General features: G+C 40.2%; 1 protein-coding gene and 1 long non-coding RNA gene across 2 annotated transcripts in view; one reads left to right on the top strand and one right to left on the bottom strand.

The window, feature by feature from the left end:
- Positions 1-7,921: 7,921 nt before the first annotated feature.
- Positions 7,922-10,016, bottom strand: LOC106011871. The gene is made up of 2 exons (XR_004858583.1): positions 9,835-10,016; positions 7,922-8,283 (listed from the first exon to the last, which is right to left on the bottom strand). It is a non-coding gene; the product is annotated as an uncharacterized LOC106011871 (long non-coding RNA).
- A 124-nt stretch (positions 10,017-10,140) lies between these two features.
- The window catches only part of LOC101859483 (LIM and senescent cell antigen-like-containing domain protein 1), a 61,324-nt gene continuing 54,700 nt past the window's right edge, over positions 10,141-16,764 (top strand). The window contains exon 1 of the mRNA XM_035969983.1: positions 10,141-10,260. Within this exon, the coding sequence (XP_035825876.1) occupies positions 10,250-10,260 (11 nt within the window). The 5' untranslated portion in view covers positions 10,141-10,249. The remainder of the gene's footprint in view (positions 10,261-16,764) is intronic.

Genomic DNA, 16,764 nt, shown 5'->3' on the forward strand with positions numbered 1-16,764 from the left:
AGAGAGAGAGAGAGAGAGAGAGTCTCTCTTTCGACTTTTCGGATGTCGGAACTTCAAGGAACAAAGGCCGGTTTCAAAGACAGGAGAAACCCCTTTTCATACCGGTATTCACTTTGTTAAAACATGCTCGGAGTAGATCTAGATCTAGTTCTACATAATTCAGGCGAACAAATTTCATTCGTTTTGTTCTTCCTTTTTTGTTCTTTTTTTTTTTAGATCTAGATTCTAACTTAAGTGTTTAACGACGCTTGCAGCTAGCTGCATAAGGTCATATTGGCGCGCAGGACGCATTTTCAATTTGGTTGGAATTAATTTTGAATCTTTCGCGGGTAGCGGCCGAAGCCTGCTCTGGTCAATTTTTGGACCACCAACGGATCATTTAATAAAGTGTGCAACCTGCACACTACGGGACCTCCGATATTTTTTCGTCCTTATCCGAGAAAGCTAGGTGCTCGATCTTACCTACCTTGAGATCAGGGGTGTGGCTGAAAGACAGCAGTAAGAAGGAGCCAAAGAGAAACAGTAGACAGACAGGAGAAAGAAGCACGAGTCCAGAGGAGGAGGCAAAGGGGTAAGGTGGGGGATAGGGCAGAAAGTGGAGACTAAAGCAGACGATAGAACATGATCAGAGAGCAGGAAAGGAGGTGAAAGGAGAACATTTTCTACTGGAGAACATTTTCCGTCGCTGTCAGTTTCGAACCCGGGACCTATAGAAAATAGAATGAGATTGAGGGCGAACACCTTACCTCTTGACTACGATAACCTGCATTACTTTTCCTTCAGGCTTCAGGTGAAAGTTGATGAAGTGTAGGAACCACTTGGTAACATCTAGACTTATTCTCGAGAAAACATCCAGCGGGAATAAAGGGCCCATGTTATCAAGAAACCTGGACCTCAAGCTGGTGGATGTGGTCATTGGGTCCAGCAAATAAGACACCACTACATGTAGTTTGTAAAACTCCTAATTATAAGATTGAGAGAGGCATGTTCTCAAAGAGTGTCAGAAAGCTGAAAACAACACCACGGATACAGAACCTTTAGTCGGCAGCTACAAGTAGGAAATGTGCACAGGAAAGGTATACAAAGTAGGGGTGTCAGCAGTGAACAGAAAGTGCCAAAAGAAAATGACACTGCACTAGGGCTCAAACTGCAAAGTTGCATTCTACCCTGGCTGTTTTGAGGTGTACAACTCAACTCTGATCCGAAAAAAGCAGCTGACTCTGCCGATGCTTGAGTATTTATTTGAGCTGCTCATAAAGCTGCTCACAACAGCACATTTTTCACTCGTTCGGCTGAATTTTCTGATAGTTTTAGTTAAATTATACTACATTATTTATTTATCATGGATCACGCCTGTCTGAACACGCGTTAAGTCATTGAAGAAATATCATTGAACTGTTTAGTGTGTGTTATGTGTGAGTTTGACATTTATATTTTTTCAACTGTTCTTTTTTCAGCCTCATACGCTCATTTGTGCGGTTGGCGGCTTTTGTCGAAGACAGTGGATGTGGTCTAAAAATTAGACCCATGTCTGTGTTGACAATGATTTGATTTGAACTTAATTTTGACATCAAATACAAACGTCTACGATTTAAAACAATGGAGATTCATTTCTTTGAAAACACCGCAAAATCACGTGTTTTTCAAGGAATAGCGCTGGTAAAATAATGGCTTTCTTAGGGTATGCGCACCGTTAAAGCCGCACGGTGCGAAAAAAGTTTAATAAGCAAAATTGACGTTGCTCGGGGAGAAGAAAATGCCCATTTATAATGCAGTAGGCGATACGTTCAAGGGTCCTACATCGTTGTTGGCAACCTGACTTATTGACAATCCCTCTGTAAAACTTGGAAACGTCAAACCAAAGATGTGTTGTTGTTGCTGCTGCTGTGTGTGTGTGTGTGTGTGTGTGGTAGCCTATCCGTTCGAAATGTTCGGAGCCCCGAAGAGTGTGCTCTTCGCCAGGGCCACCGCCTCCCTTGGGTAGCGGGTGAGGCAGTCCAACCTCCCTGAATCCTCCCCGAAGAGATGCCACCGCCGGGCCTCCGTGGCGGGGCATCTCTGCAGCCAGTGCTCCAAATCTTGGGGCTCCTCGCTGCACAATGGACATATTGGGTCCGATGTTTTGTCTATTCTATTTTTGTAGGCCCGAAGCCCAGATAAATGACCGGTCCTGATTTTTGCCAGTAATGACTGGTCACTGCGGGACATAATAAGAGCCTCTCGTTTTAAGGAAAATGCCCTGTATACTTCCTTCGTCCGCGTGTGGCATATAGGGGGGTCTTTTGTAATTAGTTTTATATGGGCGCACGCACTGTCATAAGTAATTTGGCGGCCTGGACCCGGCAGCGCTGTTGCCAGTTTGGCATTACTGTCAGCGAGATCGTTGCCGAGGATATCGCGGTGACCAGGGATCCACTGAATCGTGGGTTGAGGTATTGCATTATTTATGCGTAGTCGCAATTGGTCGAAGGATGGTGATGTTCCCACTAGTGCCATGCATAGTGATTGACTGTCGGTGAAGATAGCGACCGAGTTGGATGCATCGCACTCTTTGTCAATCCAGTCAATGGCCATTTCCAAGGCTCTCCTTTCTTCCTCGAAAGAGCACGTAAATATGGCGCCTTTCTCCCTCAATGTCTCGACAACGGTAGGGTTGGACGGGTTCCCCGTTGTGATGACGACTCCAGCGCCGCCGTCCGTTGTTCCTGCCCTAGCCGAGCCGTCAGTGTAGATATTGCTGCTGCTGTTGCTGTTGTTGTCGTGGAACTGTCTGTCAATATAGTGCACTCACTTGTGAATAATAATAATACAAAGACTGCACCTCAATACAGGACAAAACATGTAATTAATAAAGGAACATCATGTATTTATGTGGATTTGTAGAACATTTTCGGCAATTTCCCCTTTGCATTCCTATAGCGGGAACTGGCTCACACTAACTTACAGCGGGATTTTTCTTCTGGAACAAAATGTCCTGCTATAGCCGTGTTCTGCTGTACTATGCAAGAAAGGAGAAAGTCAAACTTTAAAATGTTTTTTTCTTTCTCAAAAGTGAAAAAAATTACATTACCCCTTTTTCCTTTGCCGATTTAGTTTTTGGTTGGACGAGACAGAAAAGTTCGTAGGGCATTGAAGGTGTTGTCTGTTGCATTTGGTTTCAAAAGGTAATCCCTTGCATCACAATAAGGTCAAAAGAGAGATATTAGATCTAAATGTATTAGTGCAGATAAGATCACCAGGTAGCCACGGGCTTACAGACGCCGGGGACACATGTATGCCCATGCAACTGGAACGATCGTTGGTTAAGATTTACATCCTTTTTAACACAGTGAGGTTATATGAGAGACGCCATCTCAAATTGTCTGGCATAGGACAATGACTTCACGTAAGCCAGGTGTCAACGCCCATTGAACCTCTGAAAAAAATTGGTTTTATTGGTTTCATATCGCGTGGGAATTGAGCCAAGGAGGACCTTCTGCTCTGCAGCCGAGTGACTTAGCCATGAAATTAGACTAGATTATATAATGGAGATTTAGAACCTAATACTAATACATGTAAAGAGATAGATCTACGACATCCTGTCGCGTTTAAGCACAAGGGGGGGGGGGCTATCCCGAAAAATGCTTTTTCGATAAAATCGAAGGTTAAGTTTTTGCCCCTTATTTACATGTAGTTTCTTTAAAAAGCAAGGAGAGTTTTCTCTTTAACCAAGCTACACACCAATGAAACCAAACTTCTCCTCTAGGTTAAGCAAAGTCCACTTTTTGTGTATGTCAAGATTTCTGGAAACCCCCCAAATCCGGGTTAGCCCGCTTGTCCTCAAAAGCGACCATTTGCACTTTGTGGAATTCAGTCCTCTTTTTCAGAAAACTGGGTTTTCTTAAAACAAAAACCGTTTCTTAATTCCACAGTAACACATCCATCGGTGAAAACTTTTAAAGTTGAAACATTGATTATCCACAAAAACAATGGGTAACAGTTAGATTTAGATGAATCACTTGGTGATTGATTTGAATCTGGAGCCATCTCGAACTTTGAAGGCCTTTTTCTCAAAACCAGAGTGCATGGACATACAACAGTTGTACTCTTAGCCGATGACATGATATATATAATATTGATTAATTATTCGAGATTTGTTTTCGTAAAGTAACCATCAAAGGCCAAGGAAAGAATCTATTCCTGGTGAAAATTAAACTGATTGGTCCAAAAACAAAGGAAAAAAAAAAGTCGTGAAAACGCGGGTACCTCGACATGTGAAAAAGCGCATAGATTTTTTCAACGACATACAATATACAAATGTACTGTACATGTTCTGGTCGTGAACTGCTTCAAAGGCACAATCAAAGTTACGATTTGGAAAATATTCCAGCAGCACAATCTTAGCCTGTGTATTGTGTCTTTGGTCATTCAAATGTTCAAGGCTCCAAAGAATAGAGAGTCTTGAATTATCTTAACCATAATTTTTCTAGATCAACCCCCCTGCCCCCAACCTTTTTTTCATTTTTTTTTCCACCCCACATTCCTTTTTACCTATCCACCCCTTCTCAACATGTCTAGGACAGATCCAGCCTGCCAGTCATTAAAAATATATCAAGCTAGTGTCTCTTCAGACTTTTCTATGATGTGGTCTTATTTAGGGAATTGAAGACCTGTGACCTATTTGCCAGGAATGGCCCACCCGAGTCTGTGATACAAAGATTAAGCTCTTTATATGTTATATATATTATATTATACGGGGTGAGGACACAGTTAATGAGCTCGATAACCATGAATTTGTGTTCCTTCATCGAGTATCCCTGTGTGTCCTCTGTGAGGATGCAGCAATCCATTTTGTTCATATTGACCCGACATGCAAGGTCGATGCTTTCATTCATCTCAATTAAGTTATAACAACCTTTAGAATATTTACAGTCATGCATCAAACTACAGACTAACAGTCAATGTTATAACATTATCATAGGTACACAATTGATCATGCTTATCATTTTTATCATGATCCAAAAAGAGTACGATAAAAAAAACCCCTCCAACATCTTGGTTCAAGTTTTGAAAAATTTATGGTAAACAATATCACAATGTAAGTAAAAATCAAGCCTGCTGTAGTGGCCACCAGTATAAGATAATCACCCATAAAAAAGGACCACATCCCATTACCCTTACTTTGCTATATAATGGCACTGCGTAAGACGCTCACCTGTCAAAGATGGACAATTTTCTCATCAACAACAGGTGGCCTTCTTAGATAATTTTGACAGTTGTTAAAAATGAGGTTATTTGTTTCACCCGTAAAGCTTCGTCAGGAACATTCATGTAATAAGTAGAAGGAAATCAAAACAACAATATGTGAGGCTCACTGACAAAATGAGTTACTTCTCAAAGTCAACAAATGGATTTGTCTGCTGCAAAAAGACTCATCAAATTTGTAGAATTTTAATTCAAGCCATTTTCTTCCTGTTAAACAAGTTTTTATTATTTCAAGGATTGGCTGCCCTCCCAAGTTCCTAAAGATCATCCAGCTCTTCCACACAGGCATGAGTGGGCAAGTTCTTACAAGTGACAACATGACTGACGAATATGGTGTCAAACAAGGCTGTGTCCTGGCACCATTCCTCTTCAATATCTCCTTCACCGCCATGCTTTCCCACGCCTACAAGGATCTTGACAAGGGAACATACCTAAATTATTGTCTGAATGGCTCTCTTTTCGACCAACGTCGCCTGCAAGCCAAGACAAAAATAAGCACAAAACTCCTTCAGGAGGCGTTCTTCACCGATGACTGCTCCTTGAATGCTCCCTCCGAAGTGGACCTGCCAACAATGCTCAATCACTTTGCAGAAGCCTCAAAGTATTTTGGACTTACAATAAGCATCGGGAAAACTGAAGTTCTTCACCAGCCTGCCCCACAAACTAACCCACTGTCTCCAAACATCTCTATCAAAGGCAACAGCCTGAAGAACACCAAGAACTTCAAATACCTTGGAAGTATCATCTCTGCAGACGGCTCCATTGATCAGAAAATTGATTCCAGAATCAGCAAAGCCAGCCAAGCTCTCGGTAGACTGAAAAATAAGGTACTTAGACAGCCCAATGTCCGGCTGTCAACAAAAATCAAAGTGTACAAAGCCGTTGTGCTCTCCTCCCTCAACTGAGATGGGTCGGCCATGTCATCCGCATAGAAGATCACCAAATGCCCAAACAACAGCTATACGGCGAACTCGCAAGTGGCAAAAGAAATCTCGGGAGGCCAAAAAGCGGTTCAAAGACACGATAAAGGAAAACCTCCAGTTTGTACAGGTAACCCCAAAAGAACTCAAAAGAACTGCCATAGAAAGGAACGCCTGGTGCAGGGCCATCTGTCTTTCCAGCAGAAACAGCAATACAAACTACAGGGAGAAGCTGACTATCAGAAGAGAGAGGACACATTTAATCCAACCACCCCAACCACGACATTCCAGTGTCCCCACTGCAACAGACAATGTACATCCAGGATCGGATTGCACAGCCCCATGCGCGTCCACAGATGAGCTGCAGGATTTCATTGTCATCTTCGGCAACGAATGACTACGGTACTACCTACACATTATTTCATGTAATTCTCTATACAAATGAAATCTATCTGATCTATTAACTATAAATTTTATGTATCTATGTCCAACTAAAATCTGCGACTTAATTCATTTTGTCAGCACACCTCACATGGCAACAAAAGCATTCATTTAAAACATGATGATATAAGGTGCTCTCAAGAAGCATAGAGCTTTTCAGGGAACAACCAAGGTTCAGAAAGAGAAATGAGATTACACATGACAGTGAGTCAGCCTTAAAAGCACTTGATGTCTCTGTGGAAATGTTGATGACGATGGTTTCTGGAACAATTTTGCGTTCTTGGTTAATTTTTGGTTGTTTTTTCATAATCTAAATGCCCTGAAGCTGAATGTCATGGTTCCATTGTGGCCTGGCTATCAAAGTGCTGGCCAACAGGAATGCTGTTAGAGTTGGAAATGGCGACTTTCGTTGACCGACGACAGTTGGTAAATCCAAGTTTGAAGGTGTAGCACTTGCTGTTTTATCGGAGGTGAATGTATGGCAGAAAGCATCAGGTGAAGTGAGAGGGAACATCATGAAACTGTTGGTTTTTTCCCGTTGACGCGGGGCGACATATTGTTGATTACAGTGGAAACCTGATATAACAGGGATGGTGGGACCAGAGAAAAAGTTGCGTTATATCAGAAATGCAAGGGAAGTAAGCATTTGCGGACTAATACAGCTGTATTTATTCACCGGTAGTTTCCCTTGCCACAAGTACCCACGAATAGAAGGGATTTTGGCTGTGTGGCAGGTCTGCGCATGACACATTACACGTGCGTGTAACCAGGCTTAGGGTTAGATCAAAGTGTGCAGCACATCCGCAGGCTTCTTTCGCTTCACCGGCTGCGTGTGCTTGCAGCCATGGCGTGGCTTGCTCCATCACTGCGTTACACACTCTCGCTCTCTTACTTTTTACACATTGTTAAGTAGCCTTTGTCCCTGCTATAACCAATTGGGCTCCGATGAGGCCCTGTTGTTATTGCTGATAACTTTTAATAGAGACAAAGTGTAGGAAAAACAGGGATTTTTGGGGATTTAAAAAATCCCTGTTATTACCGGATCCCCATTATTACCGGGCCTATTATATATTGTTTCCACTGCATGTGCTGCCAGGAAGGAGTAAGAGTAGGAGAGTCAAGCGGAAAGACTATAGCTTGAGGGGAAAGGATGAGATGATTCTGATGCATGTTTGGCTTCTTGTAGAGTTATTTGAATTTTTAAGGCGTTGAGTGAAGGTGAAGGTGAAGAGAGAGTACTGAGAGTCTTTTTGGTGTCTCTGTCCAATAGGTTGAACATTAGAATGGGGTCAATTTGACGTAGAAACTAGGGTATTGTTTGGTTGTTGTAAGTAATTTAATTACATGAAGCTGCTCGAATAACTGACAGGAGTAATACAAAAGAGTTGAGTTCCAGACTATTCGGTTAGATGGGCCGATGAATGGGCTTTTAAATTTGTGACGAAGTCCTCCGACTATCAGAGTGTTTCATCCTTTCCTGTCTTGAGGTGTACCCAGGTCATTTGTAGTCACTGTCGGTGTAATATCACTTTGAAGAATGCACACTTGATTTCCCATTTCAATGTAGTCCCATCACCATAGACTGGTCATTGGTTCCTTTGGGGAAGGGGCTCCAAGCTACCACCGAATGAAGTGCAGATGGTGAGGCAAACTTTAGCTCTTCTTGAGGGTACCTTTCCTGAAAGAAAAAAAATGTGAATCATAGCTTAAAATTAAAAAAAAACCCATCACTTACTATCATGAAGAAAGAAAAAAAATACTGTTTTATCAAATCTGATATGTTTTATGTCATGCCTCCATCAACCCAAGTTTGATAATTTAGGAGGTAGGTTGACCCTGCCAGTCAGGAGCAACCTGGGCTGATAGGAGGATAGGGATGTAAAGTCCCAACAGACATAAACAGCGACACTCGATTTAAATCAAACTTTTCCACAAAGGAATCAATCTCACCTCTCCTGCATCTACCGGCAGAGTGCCTATAGATAGGGATGTAAAGTCCCAACAGACATAAACAGCGATACTCGATTTAAATCAAACTTTTCCACAAGGGAATCAACCTCACCTCTCCTGCATCTACCGCAGAGTGCCTCTATATATATATATATATATATATATATATATATATATATATATATATATATATATATATATATATATATATATATATATATATATATTATAATATACAAACAATATAACTGCTAAACCACAGACGCCAACATTAAAAAAACTTAGGAGTTATAATTATGTAATTAATCCTACTATAAAAGACATCAGTGATAGTGATACAACTATGGATTGCCAGGCTAATGGTATAGGCCTAGGATGTGTGTATCGCTGTTGAGGGTGAAGTCTTTAAAAAAAATATTATCATAGAAGTTTTCCTTCCCCACCAAGACTAGGAGGTACAATCAGCCCTGCCTGTCAGAGCCAACTCAGGCTGAGAGGGAAACAATGCGCATCCTAGCAGAAATACCGAGAGATTTGATAAAAAATGTTCTCCCCATTCAGGAATCGAACTTGCGTTTCCTGTGTCCAACAACGATCGAAGCGCCTGCCTAACACTTCAAGACGTCAGTGAAGGGACTTGGCAGAAGCATACATTTGTCTATAATAAATAAGTTTGTCATTTTGAACTGAAACGTGCTAGTATTTCAATGATCGGAGGCATCAAAAACCAATAAGAGAGTGAAAGGGAACAATTCATGTGTTGACCAGAGTCTGTTTTGTTTTCTCCTGCAAGGTCCGCTGATCAACAGAATGCGGAACAATCGATGGATTGTCACGCGTTTCCTCGATCAAATCGACAGATCGGGCCCAACAAATATCCTGACACTACACCTCTATTAAAACATAGTGATAGGTCTAATAGATTATGAAGGCCTATCGTATCAAAAAGTAATCGTTTAGAACCAGAAGTAATTGTTGGTGGGTCAAACAAACTCCCCAAACGGGACCCTCTCAAGTAGTACCGCAAACACAAGTGGGCCATTACAGATAGCCTGCCTCCTAAATTATCTAATTTGTTTCAAAGGGCCCGGGGCAGTTAAATTTCTACAATCTAGATCTATTAAGAATTGAAAAATAATAGATCTAGATCTAGATTAGATTCTAGATTCTAGATCTAGCGGTGTGAAGTTGAAATTTTCCATCTTCTCTTCATATCCAAATCTGTGAATCAACAACAAATCAAGATGAGACAAACCAACTTGACTGAAGTTTTACACACATGACATGATTTGCTCAGTTGCTCAATATACGTAGTCAAGCGAAGAAGGAATTCTTAGCCCAGGCAAGCTTTGTTCACTCGTCTCTTCAGTCTCCCTTGCAAACGGTAAACAAACGCCACAGGTGAGAGAAACTTGAGTCCGCTAGCCAGGCCTACACACCTACCTAGCCGAGGCCTACACTGTGTACTGTGTTGTTTTGTTTCCGTTTCCATCTTTGCTCGAGTTCATGAACTTTACCCTTTGACCTAGGCTAGGTATGTAAAATTTGGAGGCTTGGTGGGGATTGCCAAATTTGTAAACCGGAAGTGAGTACTGAGTAACTCTTTTCACTTCCGCCATTTTATGGCCGACTTGGTTCGTTTCGACTAAACAGCTTATAATCAAGGAACATTTGCAGCGAAGTACAAGCTCTACATGACTGGGAGGTAGGTCTCTTATAAATCAGAGTCTTTGCAGATGTGCTGATTTCTTTTTCTGATCCCTTTGCTTTTGTATGTTAGCATCCATTCATCTGTCCCATCTTCCAAAGTATTGTTCTGCCAGGTCTTGGTTCTAGCAATCCCAAGTTCAGACAGTTGAGAGTACATAATGAAAGTTGTTACCGGACTGTCCTAATACCTTGTGGCATTTTCACGTTGCATTTTTATATCCACATTTCAGTTTCTTTGTCTTTTCATTTTTTGTAAAACTGTACTTTCATTTTTATATTTCGTCGTGTGACTCATTCCGTGTCGGGATCGCCCTTTTTTCCTCCAGCACCAATTATGACAAGGGAAACAACCAAATAATTTTGGGATATGTAGACCATTTATCTAATTGTCGCCCCTGTGATGTTTGTTTTTTCTTCCAATAAAGAGACCTCTATCCAACCCTACCACCCCTGCCCTTGACCTTATCTCTACCCCTACCTACGCCTTACCCCAAGATCTACCATTACAAAAGACAAAGGCACCTCTACTGGCTCTAACCCTACCCTATAACCCTACCCGTACCCCAAACCGTTACCCTCTATTCTACTCTGTTTCATAGTGATTTGCGATAGCCTCTATAAGCCAAGCTAATTATAGATCTAGATCTAGTAGCCATACATAAATCTATAACATAAGGCCATAAAATAATATATGAAATCTGCACTAAAAAGCAAAAAATGTGGCCTTCTGACCCCCTAAAATGTAGCCCATAACATAACAGTGCTAATACTAATGACACTATCTATTGTAATTCTAGTAATTGTGTGTGGGAGTGAAAGTAAAAATTTGCCTCTTTATGTTACTTTTTCTCATTGTGATTTACCAAGCCATAATAAGCTGGATGGCAATAGCATGGTCCAGTGAGTCATCTTCTAAACTCAAGTGGCTTATTTTTAACATTATGTAATCATAGTTGAGGTCTGGTTGCTGTGATGCATTATAATATATAGAGTAATCGTACCGGTTCGGGCAGCGCGTTTTTTTTTGCTGTCGGGCACTGGAGTACAAAACGATCGTTTAAAACTTTGTTTTTAAATCTAGCCCCAAAAGAGTGGCACACAAACCTAAAGCAACCTCCCTTGCTTTCGTTGAAACAACAGTTACGGCGATATTTTGCTGAAAATAGTCCTTAAGACAGCTTTTTCTTCATCAACTGAGCAAAACAGCGTGAAGCTCTTTTCCCGGAAGAGTTAACATTGGTGTGGATGAAGGAGCCTGTGACCTAGATTCTACGTTTTGGTAGACTCTGAAGGCTGGAGAGTTATTTGCATGAGGCCCTGTCAAGGATGAAAATGAAAGAGAATTTGCCGTTTAGTCTCGCCGTTTTTGCCCAAACGGGGGGTGCCCGGATTGTAACATAAAATCCGTAGTTTCTCATCCTTTGGGCGCGTAAGATAATATAGAGCCAATGGTTATATAACAAAGAATAAAGAATTTGTGCATAATTTAAATAATAGTAGAGTCAGATACAGCATATTAGCTCAGTCAGACACCAGGGTAGTAAAGTCAGATACCATCGTGTAATACAGTCGGATATCAGAGTAGCAGAGTCAGATACCAGTGTAGTTGAGTGAGCCAGATGCCAGTGTAGTAGAGTCAGATACCACGTAGTAGAGTGGGTCAGATACATAGATACATACTCATTAAAATAGCTATAAATGGTGAAAACCACTTTAGACAAACTATCATTGTGTCCAAGTGTTGATAACAAGCATTAAAAATCATGTTATTAAGCTTGCAACGAAACAAATGTGATGATAATTGAAAATGACCGAATGTCAAAATACTGCCCGAATCCATGAGAAAACAAAAAAAATGTGTCCGAACTCGTAAATAAATCGGGCGTCACTTTTGCACCCGGTAAGGGCCTCAAATATGAGAACAAGCTGAAACAGGTCATTCCTGGGGTCATCCAATCACAGGACTTCCTGTAGCTGGTTTCGGTTTGTCTCTAGGGCAGGGCAGATAGGAGATATAAAGCTTTAAAGTCGACGTGCCTGTTTTCGTCCTTATTTTGACCGAACCGGTAATTTTACTCTAAATTCAGATATTCAATGACAATGCAAGTAGCCTAATTGCAACTTCTAGCTCTGTGTTGTAAAGGCCTACTGCAGGGCTGCCCATCATTCTGAATTTGCTAGAATAGTCACAACTTTTACTCAATTTTACGAAAATTTGATCGTAATGCCCCTGATTCCCATTTCTGAAAATGTTGGCTTTCCCAACTTGCTGCCAACCTCCCGGTGTTATAAGGGGAGAAAAATACATGAAGCTACAGAGAGCACCTGGCACACTTCTGTTATTGGCCTTGATATCCCTGGGAAGAAGACAACCCATGGATGTATTACCAATTTTTAAGTCAAGATTTTTTAGCTTTAGTAGAGGTTTTACGGCGCTCGCAACTGCATATATAAGGTCAGATATATATATGAATGCCAGAAGATTAGAGGTGTTACAAGAGAGTAACAAACAAAAAAGAAGAAGGGGAGATAAGGAAGATAGATGTTAGAAAGGAAAGAAGAAGCAAACCACACCATAGCATCCGCAAACCATCCACTAAGTCAGATTACTAATTTTTTATTTCCTGATTTCCAAAACATATGCTGGTGGTTGGGCAGCCCTGATACTGTATTGTCACATGTGATTTGTAAGGAGAATCGAAAAGGAAATGCCACTAAGACAGTTTTATTTGATTTCTCTTTAAGGTATTTTATAAGTTTTCAGTACATGCACATGAAGCAGGGTTTTTTTATATTTTTTTTATGAAAAAAATTTCAGTCAGCAGTAGGATTTTTTGGGCCCTCTTGTTACAGTCAGTGTTATTTTGTGCTGCCTTTTAATATCCTTGTTACTGTGTTTCGGAAGAATGAAAAATAATTTTTATACTTAAAAGCAAGACATGCTCTTTTGTTCTGTGGCTTTGGCTAAATGCAGACTTTATGATGTTCTTATCAAGATCTAGGAACCCATTCATTTCGCAATGTGAGGTTTCATCTTGTGACCTGCAAACAAAAATTAAAGATTGTGGGTCTGAGTGGAAAATTCACTTGTAGGGCATCAGGGTCACGTCGTAATTTGCAAGATAGTAAAACAATGGATTACACCAAATGGAAAATTAATCTTTCTACTTTTTCAGTGTATGGTAACTTAGCCAAATTAAAAATATATTATTATATAGACTGTACACTTAAAGCTTGAAAGAATGTAAAGATTTCTTTCCTCCAGTACTTCTTCTTGGTTAATCATGTTCTAGTAGTTATCAGGAGTGATTTTTGTGCTCATCATATAATATTGACCTTTCCCTTTTATAAGTGGGCCATAAGAGTCTTACACTCCTTTTAATAATCTTAATAATCTTAACTTACTGTATTGAAGGCGTGTCATGCTCACATTATTTTGACTGGGAGGAAACAGGAGGTGGAACAATAACTTGTGATGTTCAATCTGGTCAACTGTTGGGGAACCGTAGATGTGTCACAGTTGTTCATGTTTGGACTGGCTCTTTTTGTCTGTTATATAATTTTGTCTGAAATTGAAATGTTGATTATTGGAAACATTTCCTTTACAGTTGTCATGATGCAAATGCTGCTTTGAATGGTACACGACCAAATTGTAATTTTTCATCCTTTAAGTAGATATCGATTATTAATGAAGATATTTAAAAGTGCTAATATTTATGAAAATCCTTTTTGTGATAATGTTATAATTATCATGACATTTATCTTCCTTCTTTAAAAATATTAAAATTACTTGTGGGGGGGGGGGGGGACTCTTTGGTGTGCTGTGCCTTAGAGTTTTGACTGTTGATTTGATAGAATTTAATTGGCCACCGTTCTCCTGATGTTGTTTGGATTGCATAATTCTGTCGAAATTGTCTAAAACCACCCACTGTCGATTATAGCCTAGAGATTTTGGCTTAGACGATCAACAATCCCACCTCTCGTAATTGAACAAGAAACAGTTGAAATCACGGATTCACACAATATCTTGGTCTTTCAACCGACAACAAATTTACGTGGCAAAATCAAGTAAACAATATCGTTAAAAAGGTAAATCAGAGGCTGTACTTTCTGAGGAAACTTAGGTCTTTCAATCTGAATCCATCCATCCTTCAGATTTTCTACACCACCACAATAGAAACTTTGATACATTTTGATATCACATGCTATGGTAGCAATTTGGGAAGGCAGCAAATCATAAAAATAAACAGGTTGATCAGAATGATTGACCGAATGGCATCAAGAACAATGTGATACAATGTGTAGAGACTTGTGTAACTTTGAATATCTGCACAAGACAAACGTTCTGAAAAAGGGGTAAATAATGCTTAGTGACCATAACCACCCACTGAAATCGGAATTTCAACTATCAAGCCGCAATAAAGGATATATTTCCAAAAAAGCAAGATGATGAATAGACATATATATAGAAATTCATCCCTACCAACTGCAGTGGGGTTAGTGACCACACAGTGCTACGAATGAAACAGAGAGAGAGAATGTTTTACGGGGCAGGTTGTGGTTGTTCCAGCATGTGAGACATGTATTTACTAATGTTCTGTCTTCTTGTACGTATACGTGAGTGCACCTAACCTTTGTAACGTCTACTGCCATTGGTAACGACCAAGACAAATTTCTCCATGCGAAATGAATAAAGATTGTCATTGTCAATGAAATACATGTATTACTTTTGACTGCCACTAAAGTCGTGACTAAGTGACATCGGTCTTTATATCACTTCTTTGGAGTATTTCTACTGAAACAATTTTAAATATCAATTCCACTTTATTGATCCCGCAGGGAAATCTGACTTTAAATTGTGTACTTACTGATATTTTATTTTGTACATAAATGCACAAATAATACACAATTTAATATCACAAAAGATTAAAACGTAAAGGTTTTATTTTATGGGATTGATGCACGGGACTTTCCATGAATTGTCTGTACATGTACCACCAAAAAAAAAAAGAAAAAAGAAATTATGTTCCTTTGTACTCTGTTCCAAGATTTTTCAGTAGGGTAGTAGGGGTGGAGGGGCGGCTCTTCAGATCAGAAACAGCCATGTCAAATTTACATTTTGTCTTGTGATGTGTGAAACTCTTACTCTTTTAATGTTTTTATCATCATCTACTCAGTGTTGCATCTACTCAGTGCTGCTGCTGCGTTACTTACTGTCATCAGTGATATCATGCAAAATGAAATGTAATTACTATTATATACATATAACAAGCTTTCTGTTGTCACTGGTCAATTAGTGGGGTAAATTTGATATAATAAGTGTATATTATGAGGATTTCATAAGACAAAGTCAAAGGGAAATTTTTATCCCAGACCAGAGCTGATGATTTGCATTTAGAACTTACCTAAGTTTGATCTGTTTCTGCACATCATCAGATTCTGTGTTGGGCCCATCGTGTCTTGTGTTTCTTGTTGAGACTTCCGTTCCCTGTCACAAGGAGGACAACAGTTCCCTTTTCCTCTCTCTATTGATTAAAACAAGAGATAACTGTTGTCAGACATAGCTGCAAGTTAGCTGGTCTTGTGCAAACAGGTTGGGCTCCTCCCCTTCCTTCCTTCCCTCTTATGTCGGCTACAGAAGCGTCTGTGCTACTGTAAAATTCATACTTTTTTTGGCACATAGTATAGTTCAGCTTACTTCAGGAATAACAGTTAAATGTTTATTGTTACATGAAATAGATAAATAGAATTTTGCACTTTTTGATAGTCTGAGCGTAAAATTCACTGAGCTTTTCTTCTCTCACGGTATGTATATTTGTGCTGCAAGTGCCGTAAAACTTTCTAAAACTAAATTTACGAGTCTTGGATTGCCAATCGTATTCATATCAAGTGCAGGTTTGCGGTCGATTCAGTATGGTCTGCTCCTTCTAGTTTCCTTTTATTCCTTGTTGTCTACATCCTTATGAGTTATGATATGATCATGGCCGATGTTGCACTAACTTGATAAACTACGTTTCTGCTCATATTGTCTGCTTCCCGAGCCACACTGTTTTTGGGATAGGTTGAGGACCACACTGATAGATAGTGGGTGGTTAGCGGGTGCTCTGGTGTGGTTTGCTTTCTTTCCTATCAAACGTCTATCGTCCTTGTCTCCCCTTCTTCTTTATTATGTTTGTTACTCTCTTGTTACACCTCTAATCTTCTTGCGCTCGTATGACCATATGCAGTTGCGAGCGCTGTAAAACCTCTACTAAAACTTTTTAAAAACCCAACTGATCGATACTCTACTACCCCCTCTCCCCCTCCCACTACTCCTTTGCTTTTTTGGGGGTCTTATTTCCCTCTGCACAAAATGGCCATATTGTGTCGATGTACAGCTCTTTACTCAATGAAACAAAGTGGCGCGTACTGGCGAGGTGCCGATATCTTCCAACGATACAATTATAATAATATTGAACAGACTTTGTTGTTACCATTTGGTGGGGAAGGGGGGGGGGGG

Source organism: Aplysia californica, unplaced genomic scaffold, assembly GCF_000002075.1.
Source record: "Aplysia californica isolate F4 #8 unplaced genomic scaffold, AplCal3.0 scaffold00203, whole genome shotgun sequence".
NCBI classification, from domain to species: domain Eukaryota; kingdom Metazoa; phylum Mollusca; class Gastropoda; order Aplysiida; family Aplysiidae; genus Aplysia; species Aplysia californica.